The 24,216-nt window shown below is 47.4% G+C and overlaps 1 protein-coding gene and 1 long non-coding RNA gene across 7 annotated transcripts in view; one reads left to right on the top strand and one right to left on the bottom strand.

The window, feature by feature from the left end:
• Window positions 1-7,382: 7,382 nt before the first annotated feature.
• On the bottom strand, window positions 7,383-22,265 carry LOC114021140. 3 transcript variants are annotated; one of them, XR_005223089.2, is made up of 4 exons: window positions 21,485-22,265; window positions 15,000-15,280; window positions 14,242-14,356; window positions 7,383-8,081 (listed from the first exon to the last, which is right to left on the bottom strand). It is a non-coding gene; the product is annotated as an uncharacterized LOC114021140 (long non-coding RNA). The 3 variants fall into 3 exon arrangements; XR_003565809.3 differs by lacking the exon at window positions 15,000-15,280 and having other exon boundaries at window positions 7,383-7,416; window positions 7,981-8,081; window positions 21,485-22,262; XR_005223088.2 differs by lacking the exon at window positions 15,000-15,280 and having other exon boundaries at window positions 21,485-22,261.
• SLC11A2 (solute carrier family 11 member 2) overlaps window positions 11,909-24,216 on the top strand; it is a 53,747-nt gene continuing 41,439 nt past the window's right edge. For 2 of the 4 annotated variants that reach the window (XM_043532720.1, XM_037883764.2), the window contains exon 1: window positions 11,909-11,972. In XM_043532720.1, coding sequence (XP_043388655.1) covers window positions 11,924-11,972 — 49 coding nt within the window. In that variant the 5' untranslated portion in view covers window positions 11,909-11,923. Of the gene's footprint in view, window positions 11,973-22,387; window positions 22,451-24,216 lie in introns of those variants that run through there. The other 2 variants (XM_043532726.1, XM_037883765.2) reach the window with 2 other exon arrangements.

Below are 24,216 nucleotides of genomic sequence, written 5' to 3'. Positions count from 1 at the left end.
AGCTCCCTCCAGCATATGTGGGACCTGCTGCAGCAGATATTACCCCTGCTGAGTGAAGTGCCAGTCGCTTTTATTCACGTGACCCTGGGGTGCATTTGGGAAGAACCAGTCCCTGCCAAAGGGGCAGTGATAGCCTCCTGCCTGCGCATGGATCAGGATGCTCTTGTTGCCGGCACCCAGTGCCGAGAGGCAAAACAACAGCAGGGGTTCGCTACCCGGTGTGCGTCACCCAATAATCACAACGGGGTGGAGAAGCAGAAAAGTTTATTTGCAGCTGCAAACAAGGTACAGAGAGAATAGACTCTCCAATCCTGCACCCAGAGCAGGAAGTTACACAGGCTTTTATACATCCTTTCTTCAGCATACTTATCCAATAGCAAGCTGCCCTAAGTATCCATATAGCCAGCCAATTCAGTTCCCAGCTAGTTCCCTTGTTTTTTTTGTATCATTTATTAAACTATACATAAAGCTGCTTTATTCAGCATTGTTCTTCCATATCTGCCCGGTTTGGCCTTGTTTAGTTTCAGGCAGTCTGACTCTGCAACATATTGTTGCAGATCCTCAGCATAACTGCTGCGAGTGCCTCCAGGCGGGGGGGCCAAGGACACTTGGGCCTAGTGCGAGGGGGCTTCATCGACACTCGTGGTCTTCCATCCCCTCAAGTTACCTAGTGGCCATGCCCCAGTGTCCCCAACAACTCCCTCCTTTGAGAACACTCAACAGCCTTGGCTCTGAGTTTTCTCAATTGGGCTACTTATTTCTTTACAATAGGACTTTGCATAAGCACTTTGTGATAGCCCTGAAGAGAATGACTTATTAACTTTTGCAAAAGGGCCCTGACACATGATACTGCACAGCATAATACCATTAATACAAGCAATACAGGAAAGAGAAGTTTCAATAACAGGCTAAATAAACCACCAAGCCAAAACGACAAACCCCAGCCTGAAAACAAGGTTTGCAACCAATCGCTCTCTGGGGCAGTATAGGCAACCTGTGCTCCAGCTCGGGCATGGGCCTCAGCCTGTACCACCTTTTCATAGATCTCATAACTGCTATCATTTACATATACACAACATCGGGGCCCGATGAGGGCACAAACCCCTCCTTGGGATGCCAAGAGATGGTCCAAAGCCAGCCTGTTTTGGAGGGAAAAGGTCCTGAGCTACTATACCTCTTTATTTAATGTTTTTACTGCTGACCCTAAATCACTAACCGAGTCCTCTAACTCTAGGGCCACTTTCTCAAGTACCATTTGCAGCCTTACAGTATAGCGGCCTGTGCATGCCATGGCTGGCCCAATAAACAGTGGCGCTATTCCCAGTACAGAGCACCCTACAAGCTTCTCGGTTGTGAGGAAATTTTTCATATTGCCCTCCAATGCCGTAGTCAGTCGCCGCAGGGTCTTTTCTCGTGACTCAACAGAGGTATCTCGGGCATTTCTAATCTTTCCTTTGGGCAGTGTGGCAGTTATTGACAGATGAGGAACTCCATGAGCTATATAACAGCTACCTGTCCAGTTGGCTGGCAGCACCTTGTAAGCCTTTCGGCCACATACAAAATAGTGACCCTGTAGGGCCCAGTAAGGACTGTTTCTTAAGGGGATTCCTGGGATATTTAGGGCTGCTTTTCCAAACAGTTCACATGCCCCTAAGGGGGCATCCCATCCTCCTGATTGGATACAAGTGGGGGCATTTCTAATTGTGCAGTTCAAATTACACTCGCCATAGGGACCACTACAAACCCACCACTGGCTTGCTACATTGGAGATATTAACTGGACGGCAAGTTATATTTCCAAACCTTTCTTTTGTGGTAAGATTATTTGTAAGAGTTTCCCCCAAAGGGGAGGAACCATTACACCCACACTGCTGGCCTCCCCTTTTGGTCTTTATCCAATACCCATCAGCCCACTGTGTAATAACACAGGAGCTGTTTCCCACAGGACGCCCATAGTGATCAGATTGGTTTCGAGTAAAACATAATACTTCCTTAGTGAGTACTGCAACTGAATACTCCTGGTCCTGATAGGTGGCTTGCTGTAAAGAGGTCTTATTTCAGAACGGCGAGTCCATTCTTTTCTGCTCTTTGGTGGCGGCTAATTCTGCTAAGGTCAGGGGCAGCATGTCAAGGGGCATTCCCGTTTTGGGGGACAGTGGAGTCGGAGCACATACCCAGCAATCAGTCTGGTTTGTTAAAGTAGCAACATGGTGCGCAAGCGAAACAAAGGAGTTATGCTCCCGATATGCACAGTTTGGAAATACCAATACAGAGAATAACAATGTTACCCAATTAATTATCACCAGAGTCTTCCCAACCCAGGGTCTCCAGTACCTGGGTGGGCCCATTTTGGCATTAAGGTGTCCGATATTTGTGTCCTTTAAACAGTAGCTTTAGCCCAAGATCGTCACTAGATGAGGAGTCAGCAGGTTGGACGGTCCGCTGTTCTGCTGACGAGGGGGCGGGTACTGCCTTCAAAAAGAGTGATGGATCCAGTTCTTGTGTCCCTCGATCTTTGCCGCTGTATGGGAGATCAGCAGGACGGTATAGGGTCCTTTCCACTTTTCCTGGAGAGGCTCGTCTTTCCAGGTACGAACAAGCACAGAGTCACCGGGCTGTAAGGAGTGGACAGGAGAGTCCAAGGGGAGAGGCTGGGAATCCTTGGTATACCTGTGAAGAGACAAGAGAACAGCAGACAGGGAACACATATACTGTGACAAAAAACCATTACCCAACTCCCATTCCCCTGACAGAACCGGGGTGCCATTCATAGGTCATGCCCTTCCAAACATAATTTCAAAGGGACTAAGCCCTAATCTACCCTTTGGGAGAATGCGGATACGAAGTAGGACGAGGGGCAAAGCATCAGGCCATCGCAGTGAGGCTTCTTGGCACGCTTTTGAGAGATGCCGTTTAAGGGTCTGATTGCTACGCTCCACTACACCACTGGCTTACGGTCTCCAGGGCGTATGGCGTTTCCAGGGGATCTGTAAGGCATGTGAGATGCTTTGGATGATTTTTGACGTGAAATGTGTCCCGTTGTCAGATTCCATCCACAGGGGGAGTCCAAAGCGAGGAATGATCTCCTTAACAAACTTAAGGGCCACTGTTCTGGCAGTGCAATTATGGCATGGGAAGGCTTCTGGCCATCCGCTGAACCGATCCACTATGACAAGGAGATATTTGAACCCTTGGGTCCGGGGAAACTCAGTAAATTCTATTTGCCACACTTGTCCGGGGCCCGGAATGGGTTCTAGGGCAGCTGGTGGCACAGGATGTCCCAGTCGGGGGTTATTCTTTTGGCAGACTAAGCAGTCCGCCTGTACCTGGGCAGCCAGGGGTCGGAGTCCGGAAGTGATAAAGTATTTTCCCATTAGCTGGATAAGTGCTTCCCTGCCAGCATGAGTGGTTTGATGTAGTTTCTGCAGCACCGGCTGGATCAGGCCCTTTGGTTAGGAGGACCTTCCCTTCCGGGGAATGGAGCCATCCCTCCTTTTCCCGGAGACCGAGTTTGTCAGTTAGCTGTCTCTCCTCCCCAGAGTACTGAGGGGTTGGAAGCTCCCCTACTGATGGGATAAGGGCATGCATATTGGCGTTCTCAGCCTGAGGGGAAGGCAGGGTGGCAGCATGCTTAGCCTCTCTATCTGCCCGGGCATTACCTCTGGCCACATCTTGATCTTCCCTTTGATGGGCTTTACAGTGTACCACCGCCACTTCCGAGGGAAGTTGTACGGCTTCTAGGAGCCAGAGGATTTGGGGCCCGTACTTGACTGGGGAGCCTTGGGCTGTCAGCATTCCCCTTTGCTTCCATAGGCCAGCATGAGCATGCAGCACACCAAAAGCATACTTTGAATCAGTAAAAATGTTGACCCGCTTTCCTTTTGACAGTTCAAGTGCACGGGTCAGGGCTATTAGTTTGGCAAGCTGGGCAGAGGTCCCAGCAGGCAAACCTTCAGCTTCCACAGTGTCATGGAGGGTCACAACAGCATAACCCGCCCTCCTTTGCCCATCTATTACAGTACTGCTACCATCAGTGTACCACTCATAATCTGCATTTGGGAGGGGTACATCCTTTAAATCCGGACGGCTGGAGTACTGGGCATCTATGATCTCTAAACAGTCATGTTTTTGTTCCTCTGTTTCTGGCAAGAGGGTGGCTGGGTTAAGGGAGGGGCAAGGCTGTAAGGTGACTTCAGGGTTCTCTAACAGCTTAGCCTGGTACCGAGCAATCCGAGCCTGGGTGAGCCAAAGCCCTCCCTTTGCATCCAATAAGGCTCGGACCATATGGGGAGTATAGATTTGCATAACCCCTCCCAGTGTTAGCTTCTTGGCTTCCTCAAGCACTAGGGCAGTAGCTGCGACCGCCTGTAAACATGCCGGCCAACCCTTTGCAACCTGATCCAATTGCTTAGAAAAATAAGCCACGGGATGTCTCCGTGCTCCTAACAGCTGTGTGAGCACTCCTACGGCCACCCCCTTTCATTCATGTACATACAACTGAAACGGCTTAGAGAGATCCGGCAGGCCCAGAGCCGGGGCTTCCATCAACTTCCTTTTCAAGATTTTAAATGCCCTGTCAGCCTCTGGGGTCCAATAGAAGGGATCATGATCTGCTCCTTTTACACAGTCGTACAGGGGTTTAGCCCACAGTCCAAACTCTGGGATCCATATCCTGCAAAAGCCTGCCATACCCAGAAATGCCCTGAGCCGCTTACGGTTACTTGGGGTAGGAACTTGACAGATAGCTTCCTTTCTTTTTTTTTTTTTTCCGCTTGAAAGCTGACGCTCCCCTTGCCTTAGCTGTAACCTGATTCCGCTCTACCTCAGACAACAGGGTTCTCAGGAGGATATTACAGTCGTCTCAATCCGGCTTGTTACTACTGAGGCACCCCTCAAAGACTGAAATAAACCGGCTTGGGTTCATGGAGAATTCCCCAGCCTGTGTTTTAAAAGCTGCTAGGTCTATTGGATTGAATGGCACATAGGTGTAAACTTGCATAGTGGTAGCCTGACGTCCGTCTGCCCCTGGGCAAGCCACAACAGTCTCGGTAATCAAAGGATAGAGTCCCACCGAGGGGGCAATCTCTGTAACCCGAGGCATCCTACCCTTATAAGGTGGGGGTGTGGGGGCCAAAGGGGACACCGGCTCTGCCATTACAGTGGGGGTGGGGGTTTGGGGACTAACATTAGCTACTACCGAACCAGTCGGAGTCAGATTACAGCTCTGCAGAATTACAGCTCTGTTCTGTTTCTTAAAGCCATAAACGCTTGTGCATACAAATGTTCATTCCATTTACCCATTCACTGACAAAACAAAACTAATTGGAGGATCGTGTTGTAATTAATTGACCCTCCTGGTGGCCACCACTCCTGGTCCTCTAGTTGATATTGAGGCCAGTCAACTGTACAGAATCGTTTTAATTGGCTCTTAGTCATGTGATCCGCACCAAATACCTTCCAGTTTGCTAGAATGCACTCTAGGGGCGTACACTGTGCCCTAACCCCCGAGCTCTGTCCCTGTCCCAGACCTACAGGGTAACTCTGGGCATCCCCAGTTCCAACAGAGCATACAATCCGGATTTCAAAAGGTTCCTACCTCATCCAAGGGACCAGTTCTTCACCGTTTTCCACCACAACTGCTTCTCCACTATCTGAGTGCGTTGCACCATTGTGCCCTCCGGGGTCGATCAAATCGCATCTCCTCCGAGGTCCCCGATGAACTCACCGGTGCACGCTGGGCGTCGGTTCTCGCTGCAATCCTCGACCTCCAGGAGGAGTCCGGGCAAGGCTAAATAGCAGCCTCATCGCCCACCCAGGGACGCCAAAAGCTGTTGCCAGCACCCAGTGCCGAGAGGCAAAACAACAGCGGGGGTGGGTTCGCTACCCGGTGTGCGTCACCCAATAATCACAATGGGGTGGAGAAGCAGAAAAGTTTATTTGCAGCTGCAAACAAGGTCCAGGGAGAATAGAATCTCCAATCCTGCACCCAGAGCAGGAAGTTACACAGGCTTTTATACATCCTTTTTTCCCAGCATACCTATCCAATAGCAAGCTGCCCTAAGTATCCATATAGCCAGCCAATCCAGTTCCCAGCTAGTTCCCTTGTTTTTTGTATCATTTATTAAACTATACATAAAGCTGCTTTATTCAGCATTGTTCTTCCATATCTGCCCTGTTTGGCCTTGTTTAGTTTCAGGCAGTCTGACTCTGCAGCATATTGTTGCAGATCCTCAGCATAACTGCTGCGAGTGCCTCCAGGCGGGGGGGCCAAGGACACTTGGGCCTAGTGCGAGGGGGCTTCATCGACACTCGTGGTCTTCCATCCCCTCAAGTTACCTAGTGGCCATGCCCCAGTGTCCCCAACACTCTGAGCTCTCCTGTACCCTGATTGCCACCCTGCAATTTTGCTGATGTCAGACTGTGGACACCTCAGGGCAGATGCTGTCTCCTGAATGTTCTGGAAGATGTCCTGCATAAACCCATTCCGATGTGTGCGGAGACCCAAGGCTTCTGTCCTCTCTGGACTTTACCAGCACTTGTACAGCCAGGCGGGCCAAGACATAACTCATGATTTATGCCTGTGCCACCTGAAGCCACTAGAGGGGGTTATTCCTAGTGTTGTCTTGTAGTGGGATCTTTACACCCCATTCCCCTGCCTTCAAAAGATATGTTCTGTCACATCCACATAGGGTGACCAGACATCCTGGTATTAGGGGCTTTGTTTTACATATGCAACTATACCCACCTCACCAAAAAAAAAAAAGTGTTCCAACTTTTCACACTTGCTATCTGGTCACCCTGTGTCCACACAAGGGCGTGAGACTTTCCCCTCGTGGCACTGGGTGTGATACTGTAAGAACTGCTGAGCTAAATAAACTCTCCAGGAATTTCTGAGACGTGCGAGATCTTTCCACTGTCTAACAATTTCCAACCCACCTGTCAAACTCTCTCTTCTCTGGTTTCAGAGCAGCAGCCGTGTTAGTCTGTATCCGCAAAACGAAAAGGAGGACTTGTGGCACCTTAGAGTGCTGTAGCTCACAAAAGCTTATGCTCAAATAAATTTGTTAGTCTCTAAGGTGCCACAAGTACTCCTTTTCTCTCTTCTCTGTTTCTCCATGAGTCCCTCTTCCTGTCCAATTGTGCCTGTCCCTCCCTCCCTCTTTCTCGCACCCTTCCACCTTCCCTCGTTTCTGCCAGGACCCCTCGGTTACCTTAACTCTCTTTAGATGTGATTTTCTTGTTCCCTAAAGTGCCAATAAAGGGAATGGCTAAATGCGGTGGTACAAGTGCCTCGCCTGTAGTTGATGCTATGCAAATAATAACTGTATATCTTACCCACCAAACTTACAAATGTCTTGATGCTCCTGCTTTTTTCAAATGGGGTAGATTGTGCTGTTCTTGTACAATATCATTTGACCTGTTGGTACAGTTTTCAGGAACAAACTTGGAAGTGGCATCATGGGAAGAGTTTGGCTTTAAATCTTTTTGCATCATTGTTCTGGGATAGTATTCTTAATATCAATTAATTAGCACTTCAATAATATTTTGTTTTATCTTCAGTGAGCTTTACATTCACTAAGCAATTCACAGACTTCCGGCAAAGTTAGAGAGCGTTCTCCCCATTTTACAAGGCCGAGAGGGAAATATCTTGTCTGTGGTCACAGAAGAGAATCAATATCAGAGCCAGATGTCACAATTTCAGAGTAACTGTGCCTGGAACTCCCAATCAGGTCTCCAGCCATCACCTGTTTCTTGTCCCATTCCTCACTGACCCCGGGGGTTTTAAGGCTGTATTGCTCTCTGCCTTACTCTGTGATATCCCCGGCATGTCAGTCTGCCTAGAGACCAGCACCTATGCTTTGCTTTCTCTCTGAGTGTCATCACACAGCCCTTTCCAAGCAAGCACATTCATTCTTAAGTTAAAAGCATTATAGAGAAAATATAAAAAAACAATCAGCGTTCCTATATGCTAAAAGCTTACCAGAGGTCACCATCAGTTTTCTGGGGCACTAGTAGATCAAAGTCCTTCCAATCCTTCCCCAGCGTTGCCCCAACCGTTGGACAGAAGGTCCTGTCTGTTTGCTGGATCAGAAAGAAGGCCCTGTGTCAGTTCAAGCCAATCTTTTTATAGAAAAAGGCCCTTTCTTTGTCTCCTAGTCTATGGAAAACTTAGCTTGAGCCAGTGTATGAGGGCTGATCCCTCTCTAGAGTTGTTTAGTCTCAGTGATTTACCTTAGTGTTTTTTAGCTCCTGGAAGAGCTAAGATTACTCGCCCACATGAAGTAGAACACAATCAGACATCAACCATTCATAAATTTAACACAGTGTGGTATATTCATCGACTGATAAATTCAGTCTTTATGAAACTTTCAGATCAGCACTGATCAATGATACTTTGTATCATATTTACCCAGCTGATGCCCTATCAGCGCTGCGAGTATCGTGACACAGCAATGCCAGTTCTGGTTCTAAGCTGTGGGGAAAATGGCCCTGTCAGACCAGAGTCCAGCGTGTCTTATGCATTTAATTGCCAGAGACCTGCATAACGTTCTACCAAATGGCTTTTTGATTTAGTTCCCCATATTGATAACATTTGTTATCAATACAATGCCAATATCTGTCACAAGGTTCCTGGCTCCCTTTCCTATACTCAAGCCACTAAACAATGATGTCTGAAAGACTTTACTGAAACTGAAGGATGTTGGTTTAGTTTCTGTAATTTACAGTGGTTGTCACCCTCCCCTCTCCAAAAATTATTAATGGAAGACTGTTGGGTGCGATAGGAACATGCCCAACTATTGAGAAGGGGAAGTAAGAAAGGGAATGATCAATATTGCGTCATTCCATCTGTGACATTATCTGATTAAAATATGACCATGCAGATCATTGTTGCTATCACTGTTATATAATTGCAACAAATCTTGTCCAAAGTATGTCAAGTACGGTGTCTATAGAAAGGTTATGATTTGCTGAATATTATTATGCTATTTGTATGCATGTATCATTTTTGTATCTGAAGTTATGAATATTAACTATGTACCTGTATTTCAAATGTTTGCTCCTGTGGTAACAACAAGGTGTTTAGCCAGCACATTGTGAAGGAGCTATTCAAGTTGGATGGCCCATCAATGAACACTTAACTCACAAAAAGAAAAGGAGTACTTGTGGCACCTTAGAGACTAACAAATTTATTTGAGCATAAGATTTTGTGAGCTACAGCTCACTTCATCAGATGCATGCAGGCTTAACACTTGGGCAGGAAAGAAACTCCAGCTTCGCATTTCAGATCCTCAGTTTTGAGGAGTCTGGGGGAAAGCATGGCGCTCCATATGTCTGCATTAAGGAATCTGGTACCATTGTAACTACATCATTGCAAACTGTCCGGCCAGGTCTACACTACAGACTTGTCAGTTTAACTACGTTGCTCAGGGGTAGCAACATATTTATACCAACATAACCCCCTGTCTAGAGAGCCTCTCATGGAGGTGGATTAACTCTGCCAACGGGAGAAGCTCTCCCGCTGGCATAGGAGCGTCTTCACTTAAGTGCTTTTAAGTGTAGACCTGCCCTTTGTGTAGACATGTAGCAGGGTTTACACCTGTGCAACTTACTCTTGTATAGGCCTCGCTTTGCACTGTTGCAGCACGTCTACATTAGGGGTTTGCATCAATGCAACTATATTGGTGTAGTTGGGCCAGAACAAATTTCATTAATGCAGAAATGGCCTGAGGGCCATAGCCCTGGGAAGCACGTTAAAAAACCTCCGAATGCAAAGGCAGTTTCTTCAGAATCCTGAACCGGAATTCCAGCCTTCATTTACAGACAGCTTGAGTTATGTTGTTTAACAACTTACACTGAGCTGTGAAAGGGTGTGTGCGCCGCTAACCAGATTACATAGATGAAAATCTAGCAAGGACTTTCACAAAGTGCAGGAGGTGCGATAAAACAAGTTATTTGAAGGCTTAAAAGTAAGCATGGAAAAAGAGATGAACTGAAATAGTCTGTGAAATGTTGCAGGGAAGAGCTTTGTAGCCAAAAGAACTTGGTGATCCTTTCAGTTCACTGCTGATACTGAGCTTATACCAGCACCCGTATGAAATACCGAAGTGTTGGAAAAAGTACTTTGGGTGTTAGCATGCAGAACCCAATTCACTGCATGCATCTGATGAAGTGAGCTGTAGCTCACGAAAGCTTATGCTCAAGTAAATCTGTTAGTCTCTAAGGTGCCACAAGTACTCCTTTTCTTTTTGCAGATACAGACTAACACGGCTGCTACTCTGAAACTTAACTCACAAAGGACCATGGAAAATGCCTATCCACATGTAATGGACTTTCCTGTGAACGTTCTAACTGTAGTATGGGATGGCTTCTGCTATGACTAAGCGAAATCACACGTGGACATGTGACTCGGCCATGTGACTCCAAACACCATCTTGTTACTTGTGGTTTTCCACAACCTAGAACAACAGGTTTCCCCTTCACTTGGCAAAAGCTATAAAAGGCCCTAGAGACATCTCCATTTTGCCTCTTTCCTGCTCAGATCTCTGGACTATGAACTTATACTAATGGGAGCATTCTAACCAAGAGACTGCAGACCTTCCAAGGATTTGCAAGCAACCAGAGACTTAACAAGCCAGCAGTTTATTCCATCGCTGCTACAAGCCTGAACCAAGAACTTTGCAATTATTGTATGTATTTGATTCCTTTAGCCAATTTTAATTCTCACCTTTCTTTCTTTTTCTTTTTATACATAAACCTTTAGATTTTAGATAGTAAAGGACTGGCAACAGCATGATTTTTGGGTATGTGGCATGTTCTTTGGGATCAGAAGAACCCTTTTGTTTGATTAAATTGGTTTTAAATAACCACTCATCATTAAATCTAGTGTTTTTGGTCGTGATACAAGGATTGGAATGCCTAAGGAGACTGCTTCTTGTTAGTCAGTGTGGTGAAACGGAAGTTTACTTTTGTTGCTGGTTTGGTATATCTCATGGGAGAATAACCCACCAGTTTTGGGGTGTGCTTGCTCTATTTCTCAGCGGTTTGTCCTGAATTGGTATTCGCAGTTGTGACCCACAGAGGCACGGTCATACCATCCTATCCTTTCAGAAGGCCTGGTGGCTGCTTCACAGTCATCATGAGCCAAATACATTTATGTATTCTACCACCTTTGGGGAAAGGCTGAGGTGGCACGATACCTCCCATGCCCTGTTGGGTGATAAGTCTGTCAAATGAGTATATGGCAGCTCATGTTTTGCATGTTCAGCTTTTGCTTATCAGAAGAAATGCACAGAAGCTTTTATAGGCTTTACTGATAGCTTCCAGGTCATCGATTGATACCTTCAGTCTTTACGAAACTTTCAGATCAGCATCGATCCATGATACTTTGTATCGTATTTACTCAGCTGATGCCCTATGAGTGCTGCACGTACTGCGACACAGCAATGCCAGTTCTGCTTCTAATCTGTCGGAAAAGTGGCCCTGTCAGAGCAGAGTCCAGTGTGTCTCATGCACTTAATTGCCAGAGAGCTGCATAAAGTTCTACCAAATGGCTTTTTGATTTAGCACCCCATATTGATAACATTTGTTCAGGGCAGTGGATTAGCCACAGCCACTTGAACTAGGGAAAATCCTCTGGATCAAGGTTTCTGATACCCAATTAATGACCCATTAATAACCACCCTGTCAGTTCTTTTCACAACGATAAGAGGAAAGCCGGGTTAATTGTGTTTGGAAAACAACATTCCAATTGGTTTCTTAAGCTTCTTTCAAGCAGCTCTGCCCAATGCCAGCCAATTCCTGGGCATATCTGAAGTACCGTTATCTTATCGGAGGGAGACACTTGTATAAAGACAAGAGCAGAGTGGGCTCCGCTGCTGTGTCCCAGGAGCTACGGGATAAGTGGCAAACACCGCTTCGGCATAATGACTAAGAAATATATTCTGGACCAGAGTTCTTCGATCAGCGAGCTGGGTAAGTAAGCTGAAGAGAGGGGAAGAGCTAGGAAATCCATTCCTAATTATTGGTTTCCTTAACTCAGAGGGGAGTCAAGCTTCCTTGCTATGTTTCGCACCTGTAGAGGCGTTTATTTTCTCAAAGCAACGGAGCATTGTTCAAGTAATAAAGTGTTTTTGTCGCCCTTCCTAGGCGCTGTCAATAGCAGACGTTGTCTCATGGGCAGCACCCGCATGTTGATCTTTAACAAGGCTACTGGCAGCTAGGTCAGATTATCAAAACACAAAGCAACCCAAGAGTTTTGGAAGCAACATAAATCTTCCTGTTCCAGGGCATAAATTATTGCGGGTCAGGAAAAATTTTTCCCTGGGGGGTAGGCTACCCCATTACCGCCACTGCGGGGCTTCTAGTAGCTTTCTCTGAAGCAACTGGTGCTAGCCACTGTGGGAGACAGGATGCTAAACTAGATGACCTCGGATCTGATTGAGCATGATCAACCATCTATTCCTAAAAAGAAAAGGAGGACTTGTGGCACCTTAGAGACTAACCAATTTATTTGAGCATAAGCTTTCGTGAGCTACAGCTCACTTCATCATATGCATCCGATGAAGTGAGCTGTAGCTCACGAAAGCTTACGCTCAAATAAATTGGTTAGTCTCTAAGGTGCCACAAGTACTCCTTTCTTTTTGCGAATACAGACTAACACGGCTGTTACTCTGAAACCCATCTATTCCTAGTAGTTACAACTTCCAGCTCAGTTTGATGATGTCGTTTTCAACCTGCCGGAAGGGGGATTTATCTTTCAGGGTTGCAGACATACAAGGGAATTTTTCACTCCATTGGAAATGCACAATTTGCCCTTTAGCCCAGAGACAACCACAGGGAAACGAAAAGCTCCACACATTCGCTGCCTGGTTATCTGTGCTGGATTCAGTGGTTTTGTTTCCCTGATAACATGTGTAATTATTTTGCTCCCATGTGTTTTAAACAAAAGGAAAGCAGCATTGCAAAACTTGTCTGCTTGTGAAAAGTTGAAGCTTTGGACAAATATAATGAACTTTATTCTCTCCAAACCTCTACAGACATTAACTAAAAGCCAAAGATTAGTCTTGCTTGCTTGTCTACAAAGCTCTCTCCTATTCCAGGAGTACAAGCAAGCATATGCTATGTGCACTGTGGCATATAGTTTAATTTATTGAGGGTGACATTTCTTTATGGTGACTGGCAAGCTTTTCTCTTCTTCATCTGCCCTTAACACATAGCTTGATCTATCCGTCTTGCATTCCCTGATGTGTCAGGGTGAAACAGCATGTCTGTTTCGGTGGATTATAATGAAATTGTGGGGTGGGGAAACAGAGATAGGGGAACATGCAGTGTGCTGTGCACTTTTTAAATGGCCACAGTGATGCACCAGCCACAGCCCAATTCTGTTCTGATTGTATCACAAACTTGGGTGACAAAGGTGACAACATTTCTTTCTTTATTTTTGCATTATAGTTTTCAGAAAATAATTATTTCAAATATTTGATCTCTAGGTTTCCCTAGCCAAAAGTCATCGTGAAGCTGTGTGGGAACCAGAATTTGCCTCCCAAATAAAAGTTTTCATTTCTGAATAAAAATGTCCTTCTGTATTGCAACAAAAAGTCAGACATAGGAAATTTTCCATCGGAGGGACATTTAAAAAAAAAATCCCTTTGGGAAGAACTGAAATGGAACTTGTTCAAAATTTCTGGTCCCGTCTCCCCAGGTGAGCTGCCGAGGATCCAGGGAGGGGCAGGAAATCTGCTGGTTTCCATCAAAATTGATACATTATTGCAGCATTTTTTGAAAGAAAAATGTTCTGTTGGAAATTTTCCGACCATCTCTAGAGAACAGAGCACTCAAGCTGAACAGTCTATTTAATAAGGGGGGAAATCACTTATACTTTATGGAGTTAGGTAATAAACCAGTGAAGGATAAAACAGACTTTTACATCATGGAATGGATCTTTAATATGTTTTATAAGAACTAGAGTATTCTCCATTAGCCAATCTATATAAAATCCTTGTAGATTTTCTAAAAAAAACGAAGTCCAGGATACTGCTATGAGCACATATTATAATAGGTAGGAGTAGAACCTAGGAGTCTTGACTTCCAAAGTTCCTGCTCTAACCACTGGACTCCATATTTGTTATTCGGAGAGGCCGCGAGATCCAGGGATTGGGGTACTGGATTGCAAGCCGGGAGCTCTGGGTTCTATAGCCACCTTTGCCACTGACTTGTTGCATGGCCTTGGGAAAGGCATTACCTCTTTCTGTGCCTTAGTTTCCCCCTTCCATCCTCCTCTAAGTGTGAGCTCTTCTCAGGGATTGTCTGCCTGGCATGCTGGGGGCCCACATCTCTGTCGGAGACTCTTGATGCTACTGTAATACAAATAATCAAGCTAATATAAATATAATCACTTCTCAGTATTTCTCAAGACACTACTGGAACTTAAACAATAATGACATTCTTTTCAGTTCCACGCAGTGTAGTAGTCGGAAATAACGTCAATCTCATAAAAAAATTCTGCACAGAAGCCCCATTGCTTTGGAAGCAGCTAGGTCAGGGGTGGGCACACTTTTTGGCCCGAGGGCCACATTGGGGTTGCAAAACTGTATGGAGCGCTGGGTAGGGAAGGCTGTGCCTCCCCAAACAGCCTGGCCCCCACCCCCATCCGCCCCCTCCCACTTCCTGCCCCCCTCAGAACCCCCGACCCATCCAACCCCCCTGCTCCTTGTCCCCTGACTGCCCCCTCCCGGGACCCCCCGCCCCTAACCGCCCCCCGGGATCCCACCCCCATCCAACTCCCCTGCTCCCAGTCCCCCAACTCCTATCCACACACCCCACCCCCTGACAGGCCCCCCGGGACCCCGTGCCTATCCAACCCCCCCCCCACTGTTCCCTGTCCCCTGACCGCCCCCGCCCCCCTGCAGAACCTCCGCCCCATCCAACCGCCCCCTGCTCCCTGTCCCCTGACTGCCCCCCAGGACCCCTCACCCCTTATCCAACCCCCAGCCCCCCTACCATGCCGTTCAGAGCAGCATGTCTGGCAGCCGCACCGCCCAGCTGGAGCTAGACACGCTGCCGCTCTGCTCGGCAGGAGCGCACAACTCCGCCGCCCAGAGCGCTGCCCACGCAGCGGTGTAGCTGCGGGAGAGGGGGGACAGCAGGGAAGGGGCTGGGGGCGAGCCTCCCCGGCCGGGAGCTCAAGGGCCAGGTAGGACGGTCCTGCAGGCTGTAGTTTGCCCACCTCTGAGCTAGGTCCTAAAGATTATGCACCAAGTTGTCTTGGTCAAATTGTCTGTCTACAATAAAACAGAAGGTTTATTGGACAACAGAAACACAGTCCAAAACAGAGCTTGTGGGTACACCCAGGACCCCTCAGTCAAGTCCTTCTGGGGGAGCAGGGAGCTTAGACGCCAGCCCTGGGGTTCCCTGTGTTCCTCCACCCAGCCCCAAACTGAAACTAACCCCCCCCCCCCCCCAGCAGGTTCCCTTCTGCAGTCTATCTTCACATTCCTGGGCAGAGGTGTTACCTCCCCCTCCCCCTCCTGGCTCAGGTTACAGGCTCTCAGGTCTCCCATCCCCAGGGCACATTCCCAGGTCAACACTCCCCCCTCCCTGCTGCTTCACATCCTCACAATCATGCACCAAGTTGTCTTGATCAAATTGTCTGTCTGACCCCTGAGTTCTTGCATGAAGAAGGAGGATTCTGTTTATCAAGGTACTTTCATAGGTCCCATCATTATAGTATCTGAGTGTCTCCCAAATATGTAAATGAGCAATAGGCGACTAGAGACCTCTGAAGATCTGGGCCTTTATTCTCACAGCTCCCTGGGAGGTAGGGAAGTATTATCCCATTTTACAGATGGGGAAAGTGAGGCATGGAGAAATTGAACCCACATTTTTTTTCAAAAGTGGCCACTGATTTTAGGTCCCCAACTTGACATACTAAGGTGAAGATCCTCAAAAGTATTTAGGCATCTAACTTGCATTGATTTCAACCTTTGAGGAGGAAAAGGGCCTGTGTGCTTGTGTACCCTCTGCTATCACTATGCTCTCGGATGAACTCTCAGATCAAAAAAGATAAATGATAAAAAGACAAAAACACCGTATCACCCATGGGTGAACACTTCACAAAGCCAGGTTTCAGAGTAGCAGCTGTGTTAGTCTGTATCCACAAAAAGAAAAGGAGGACTTGTGGCACCTTAGAGACTAACACATTTATTTGAGCATAAGCTTTTGTGACCAACAGCTCACTTCATCGGATGCATGCAGTGGAAAATACAGTGGGGAGATTTTATATACATAGAGAACATGAAACAATGGGTGTTACCATACACACTGTAACGAGAGTGATCCGGTAAGGTGAGCTATTACCAGTGGGGGGGGGGGGTCGGGACCTTTTGTAGTGATAATCAAGGTGGGCTATTTCCAGCAGTTGACAAGAACGTCTGAGGAACAGTAGGGGAGGAAAATACATGGGGAAATAGTTTTACTTTGTGTAATGACACATCCACTCCCAGTCTTTATTCAAGCCTAATTTAATGGTGTCCGTTTGTAAATTAATTTCAATTCAGCAGTCTCTCATTGGAGTCTGTCTTTGAAGTTTTTTTGTTGAAGAATTGCGACTTTTAGGTCTGTAATCGTGTGACCAGAGAGATTGAAGTGTTCTCCGACTGGTTTTTGAATGTTATAATGCTTGATATCTGATTTGTGTCCATTTATTCTTTTACGTAGAGACTGTGCGGTTTGGCCACTGTACATGGCAGAGGGGCATTGCTGGCACATGATGACATATATCACATTGGTAGATGTGCAGGTGAACGAGCCTCTGATAGTGTGGCTGATGTGATTAGGCCCTATGATGGTGTCCCCTGAATAGATATGTGGACACAGTTGGCAACGGGCTTTGTTGCAAGGATAGGTTCCTGGGTTAGTGTTTTTGTTGTGTGGTGTGTGGTTGCCGGTGAGTATTTGCTTCAGGTTGGAGGGCTGTCTGTAAGCAAGGACTGGCCTGTCTCCCAAGATCCGTGAGAGTGATGGGTCCTCCTTCAGGATAGGTTGTAGATCCTTGATGATGCGCTGGAGACGTTTTAGTTGGGGGCTGAAAGTTTTCATTTCTGAATAAAAATGTCTTTCTGTATTGCAACAAAAAGTCAGACATAGGAAATTTTCCTAGTTTAGTTAGCTAGCGGCGTTCTGTTGTTTTCTCTGTTGGGCCTGTCCTGTAGTAGGTAACTTCTGGCTACTCTTCTGGCTCTGTCAATCTGTTTCTTCACTTCAGCAGGTGGGTATTGTAGTAGTAAGAACGCTTGATAGAGATCTTGTAGGTGTTTGTCTCTGTCTGAGGGGTTGGAGCAAATGCGGTTGTATCATAGAGCTTGGCTGTAGACAATGGATCGTGTGGTGTGGTCTGGATGAAAGCTGGAGGCATGTAGGTAAGTATAGTGGTCAGTAGGTTTCTGGTATAGGGTGGTGTTTATGTGACCATCGCTTCTTAGCACTGTAGTGTCCAGGAAGTGGATCTCCTGTGTGGACTGGTCCAGGCTGAGGTTGATGGCGGGATGCAAATTGTTGAAATCATGGTGGAATCCCTCAAGGGCTTCTTTTCTATGGGTCCAGATGATGAAGATGTCATCAATGTAGTGTAAGTAGAGTAGGGGCATTAGGGGACGAGAGCTGAGGAAGCGTTGTTCTAAGTCAGCCATAAAAATGTTGGCATACTATGGGGCCATGCGGGTACCCATAGCAGTGCTGCTGATTTGAAGGTATACATTGTCCCCAAATATGAAATAGTTATGGGTGAGGACAAAGTCACAAAGTTCAGCCACCAGGTTTGCCGTGACATTATCGGGGATACTGTTCCTGACGGCTTGTAGTCCCTCTTTGTGTGGAATGTTGGTGTAGAGGGCTTCTACATCCATAGTGGCTGGGATGGTGTTTTCAGGAAGATCACCGATGGATTGTAGTTTCCTCAGGAAGTCAGTGGTGTCTCGAAGATAGCTGGGAGTGCTGGTAGCGTAGGGCCTGAGGAGGGAGTCTACATAGCCAGACAATCCTGCTGTCAGGGTGCCAATGCCTGAGATGATGGGGCATCCAGGATTTCCAGGTTTATGGATCTTGGGTAGCAGATAGAATACCCCTGCTTGGGGTTCTAGGGGTGTGTCTGTGCGGATTTGTTCTTGTCGTTTTTCAGGGAGTTTCTTGAGCAGATGGTGTAGTTTCTTTTGGTAACCCTCAGTGGGATCAGAGGGTAATGGCTTGTAGAATTTTGATCTATCAGTCCTCATCGTCAAAGGAAACCTGTCCAATACTTTCAAAAGACGAGTCTGGGAGCGCAAAGGAAACCTGTCCAATACTTTCAAAAGATGAGCCTGGGAGCTTAATTTCATAACTGTTAGACACTAAAAATCATGACCTTAATAAAGACACTGGATTCATGGCTTATTTAAAAATTTTATTAAGATGATGTTAAAATAAAAAGAAAACAATAAAGAGTTTAAGAATAGAAGTTTCTGTTTATCAGGGACTAATGTACTGATTATCAAGGGGTGCGAAGTTCGGTTTAGGATCGTATGGCGTAAGGAATACATAATCTGCAATATCCCCAATTGCGGGTAAAATGTTAACGGGTCTATTACAACAACCTGTAACCCACTAACCCCCCTTTTTGTCCTACAACTACAGAGGTGTTAATTGGCCACTTCATCTTGAATGGTCCCTTAGAATATGTGCTAACTTCTTATGCTAAACAATCTGTTTGATCTTGTATTTAGCAGTGACTCATAGACTCATAGATATTAAGGTCAGAAGGGACCATTATGATCATCTAGTGTGACACTCTGGCAGGGCCGGATTAAGACCTTTAGAAGTCCTAAACACTGAAAAGATTATGGTCCCCCACCCCCTATGTAATTCAAAATAAAAACAATACTATACCGTAAAATAAAATTTTATTTTTTGAAATGACATAAAACTTACATGTATGCTGAAATTAAAATAGCTTCTTTCTAGATTTTCTGATTGCAAAATTCTGGATAAGTTCATCAAAGCTGATTCGACAAAGCATGTCCGCTTTCATACACAATAGGGAAAGTGAATCAAGTCTGTCCTGACACACTGTTGTTCCCTGAGGGTTTTTTTCAGCTGAGAAAAAGAGCATTCTGCGGAGAAGTTAGTAATCATCAATGTTAGAAAAGTACGTAGTGCAATCTCTACATTTGGAAATACACATTGTATTCCCAAAAAGAAAAGGAGTACCTGTGGCACCTTGGAGACTAACAATTAACTGGATACAATTAATTTAGGCTTGAATAGAGACTGGGAGTGGATGGGTCATTACACAAAGTAAAACTATTTCCCCATGTTTATTCCCCCACCCCCCACTGTTCCTCAGATGTTCTTGTCAACTGCTGGAAATGGCCCACCTTGATTATCACTACAAAAGGTTCCCCCCCCTCCACTCTCCTGCTGGTAATAGCTCACCTTAAGTGATCACTCTCCTTACAGTGTGTATGGTAACACCCATTCTTTCATGTTCTCTATGTATATAAATCTCCCCACTGTATTTTCCACTGAATGCATCCAATGAAGTGAGCTGTAGCTCACGAAAGCTTATGCTCAAATAAATTGGTTAGTCTCTAAGGTGCCACAAGTCCTCCTTTTCTTTTTGCGAATACAGACTAACACGGCTGCTTCTCTGAAACCTGACATTGTATTCCGTCTTTCAATATTGTGTCATGAAGATCAATGTGACTGAATTTCATTTTTCCTGTTTCATTAAACTTTGTGCGCATATAACAGTGGACAGGTTTCAGAGTAACAGCCGTGTTAGTCCGATGAAGTGAGCTGTAGCTCACGAAAGCTTATGCTCAAATAAATTGGTTAGTCTCTAAGGTGCCACAAGTACTCCTTTTCTTATAACAGTGGAACTGCCGTACTTCTCCACACAGATTCATGTTCAAGTCAACAGGGTATGAATCAACTAGCTTTTGGGAACTTTGTGAATATTGTTCATCAGATAAGTCCATATCGTTTAGAAAAGAAAATCTACTTGATACGTCTTTGTACACGTCACCTCTCCTCTTCATATGAGCTTCAAGTGTATCAATTATAGCATAGTAAGTAGATACGCAAAATTTGTCTCTAGCATTCAATGCTGTTTCTGTTGCACTGCTGTCATTTGCTTGTTTTTTCCTGATTCGCTTGCGGGACTGGGCTTCTTTGTAGTTAGTATCAGGCAAGATATCTTTTGATATGTCTTCAAATCTTTCGAAATCATTCCTCAAAGTGGGTAAGTGGTCTGCTAATGGTTGACAGAGGTCTGCACATGTTTGCAAATCCAATTCTTTTTCTTGGAGAGCTTGATTTGTGTGGTAAAAGTGTTGTAAAATTTCATTCCACATGGTCAACATGAATACAAACTCTAGTTGTTGCATCTTGTTTGCAATGTTTTCTCCTTCTCATATAGTTTCTCCCTTTTGTGATTGATCTTCAGCTATACTTGTTAATGCATCCACAATCTTTGAGTAGGACTCCAGAATTGCACTTGTTGCCACTGCATGTGCCTCCCAGTGAGTATTAGAAAGAGATTTCAACACACAGTCATTGCCCAAATATGTTTTAAGAACTGCCCATCGGTGTGTTGAGGCAGAGAAAAATGTATAAACTGGACTGTTGAGAAAAAACTTACTGCCACCGGATAACAATCAACAGCATTGCGGCCAACAAGATTGAGAGAGCGTGCAGCACATGGTGTGAATATGGCATATTTGTTCTGTTCTAAAAACTTTTTCTGCATTCCTCGATAATGCCCTGACATGTTAGCAGCGTTGTCGTAAGATTGACCTCTGCACTTTGAGAAATCTATTTTGCAAACTTGGCACAGATAATGCAGTACTTGATTTGCCATTTCTTCACCAGTGTGGCTTTTCAAATTGAGGAATGTTATAAATCGTTCACTGGTTTTCCAACTGTGGGGGAGACGTATCTTAGTACAATACTCAATTGACCAATATGTGAAAGATCAGGTGTAGAGTCGACAGATAAACTGAAGTACCCCGCAGTACTTATTTCATCCACAATAGCTGAACGAACTTTGTCACTCATTAGACCAATGAGTTCATCACATATTGTCTTGGGTAAGGATGATGGGTTACTGTATACAAGTAGTCTGTATTCGCAAAAAGAAAAGGAGTACTTGTGGCACCTTAGAGACTAACAAATGTATTTGAGCATAAGCTTTCGTGAAGTGAGCTGTAGCTCACGAAAGCTTATGCTTAAATAAATTTGTTAGTCTGTAAGGTGCCACAAGTCCTCCTTTTCATTTTTTTTGGTGCCCCCTGCTTTGCTGGTGCCCTAAGCATGTGCTTAGTCTGCCTATTGGGTAATCCAGCCCTGCACTCTGGGTACATTTCCCAAACCTGAAGAGGCGCTCTATGTAGCTCAAAAGCTTGTCTCACTCACCAGCAAAAGTTGGTCCCGTAAAAGATATGGGATTTACCCACCTTGTCTCTCTACTGTGGAAGTCAGCGGTGGCAGTGAGCACGCAGTGCCTTTGAAAGTCAGGCCAAGGCCCTTCACGTGGGGTTCCCAAAAGACAGGCAGCAGTTACCCCAAGTCCATCCTCCTACCCCTTAGGGGTAAATGCTGCTCTGTTGGTTACTTCAGATTTTCTGTCCACAGGGAGGCTTGGGTAATATTTTTTCTGAAAGGGGGCAGAGCTTTAAGGGAATGTCCTGCCACCGTGTGGTCTGTGAACTTCCCAGGGCAGAGATCCGTCTTCCTCTGTCATCGGGATGGGACCAAAAAGGGGTTACAGTCACCTCCTCCCTAGAGAGCTCCCCCTCTCATCGATCTCTGTTGATCACTAGGGCCAAAATGCTGTTGGGCTGGGTCTCAGGCGGCCTGGGTTCCAGTTTCTGCGCCACCCCTGCCCTGCTGGGCATTCTTGGACAAGTCAGGGCTCTCCGCCTCAGTTTCCCCAGTGCCGTACTGCACCAGGAGGCCTCGCAACCCCAAGGCGGAGCTGCCCTAGAAAGCCTTTTGGTCCCAGCACGGAGCGGCACTGGGAGAGGTCCCCGTCCCCACGACGGACCGTGCGGCTCCAGCGCAGAATGGTACCAAGAGGCCCTGCGTCCCCACGGTGGAGCTGCACCAGGAGGCCGTGCGTCCCCACGGTGGAGCTGCACCGGGAGGCCCTGCGTTCCAACCCCCCCCCCCCCACGCCGCAGCAGCTCGGCTACTCGCAGGCGAGCGCGCCCCCCCCGTCTCAGTTTGACGGGCGCGCGGCGTCAGCGTAACCCCACTACGTCAGCACGCAGCGTAGGGGTCAGCCGCCGCGGGGGCTAAAGGGGCGGGGAGCAGGGGCGGGGCCTGGCGGCTAGGGGGCGGGGCCGGGGCCGGGCCGGGCCGGGCGGCATGGAGCCGGGGCGGCCAGCGGGGCCGGGCGGCGGCGGCTCAGGAGCGGGGCGGTGAGCGCCGGAGCGGGCTAGGAATGGGGCGGGGCTGGTACCGGGGCGGGGGGAGAGTAGCCAGAGCGGGTGGGACCCGGGAGCTGCCACTGTGGGGAGTGGGGAGGGGGGAGGGAGGCGGACGGAGGCCGACGGGATTGAGACACTAGCGGGGTGGGGGGGGAGATGCCTGGGGGGGAGGGAGGAGCTGGCATGGGGGGGGGGGAGAGGTGCCTGGGGGGGAGGGAGGAGCCGGCATGGGGGGGGGGGAGAGGTGCCTGGGGGGAAGAGAGGAGCCGGCATGGGGGGGGGGGGAGAGGTGCCTGGGGGGAAGAGAGGAGCCGGCATGGGGGGGGGGGAGAGGTGCCTGGGGGGAAGAGAGGAGCCGGCATGGGGGGGGGGAGAGGTGCCTGGGGGGAAGAGAGGAGCCGGCATGGGGGGGGGGGAGAGGTGCCTGGGGGGAAGAGAGGAGCCGGCATGGGGGGGCAGAGGTGCCTGGGGGGAAGAGAGGAGCCGGCATGGGGGGGGCAGAGGTGCCTGGCGGGGGGGGGGGAGAGGAGCCGGCATGGGGGGGCAGAGGTGCCTGGGGGGGAAGAGAGGAGCGGGCATGGGGGGGGCAGAGGTGCCTGGCAGGGGTGGTATTGGTACCAAGAGAGTAGAGGATTCTAGTGGGGAGAGAAGCTGGCAATGGGGGAAGGCCAGGATCCCGGGTGTGTGTGTGTGTGGGGGGGGAATGAGGTATTAATTGTCACTGCAGGGGCCTCTGGAGTGGTGCATGTGCCCTGGGAGAGGGAGGTCAGTGGGGGGGTGGGAGAGCAGAGGTCACTGGCTAGGGGGATTTGGTGCAGATCCCTGGGATGGGGAAGCAGGTAGCAGCGCACTGGTGTTGCAGAGATGGTGTATACTCCTGAGGGAGTGAGGAGGTGACACCTTGGGGGGTGCAGGGGCTTTTGGAGGCATTGTGGGTGGGTTGAGGGGGTTGCCTACCCGTGTGGGGTTTGGTTAATGTATACGCAGGCCATTGTCGCAGGAGGCTTCCACTGCTGTTGCAGCAGCCATATGGGGGGGGAGGAGGAAGGTGACTTGTGACTCAAGTCTGTACAGCAGGGTATATTATATTCATCTCATTCTTATTCTCTCTTCCTAGGGCAGTGCCCCTTTGTGGTTTGCTGTATTCAGCACACCAGACACTGACCTTGCATAACAGGGCAATGGCAGTGCATGCATGGCTTGGCATTCCCCTACGTGCTCTGTGACCTTGTGGTGTCCCAGAGCCTGTAGAGTTGTTTGGGCTTATGGAGTTTGGATCTTGCAGCCTGCTTTTTTGTTGTTGGTGGGGTTTTTTTTTAAAGTGCCTAAAGTCTGCTTTAAGAAAAGGAGGACTTGTGGCACCTTAGAGACTAACCAATTTATCTGAGCATGAGCTTTCGTGAGCTACAGCTCACTTCATCGTATGCATCCGATGAAGTGAGCTGTAGCTCACGAAAGCTCATGCTCAGATAAATTGGTTAGTCTCTAAGGTGCCACAAGTCCTCCTTTTCTTTTTGCGAATAAAGACTAACACGGCTGTTACTCTGAAATAAAGTCTGCTTTGTGCTTTAAAGGCCATGACAGAGAGAAGATTCCTGGCCCAATGAGTTTATAATCTAAATAGCGTTAATTCTTACGTGCTGTGGTAATAAGCACTGTACAAAGCCCTTAGGGCCAGGCTGATGATATACGGAGAAATGTGTGCAACACGATATCAGTGACTGTGCCCTGCCCTTCTTCCCAGAATTTTTAATTTG

This window comes from Chelonia mydas, chromosome 20, assembly GCF_015237465.2.
Source record: "Chelonia mydas isolate rCheMyd1 chromosome 20, rCheMyd1.pri.v2, whole genome shotgun sequence".
Lineage (NCBI taxonomy): Eukaryota > Metazoa > Chordata > Testudines > Cheloniidae > Chelonia > Chelonia mydas.
This window is presented reverse-complemented; position numbering and strand designations above follow the sequence as displayed.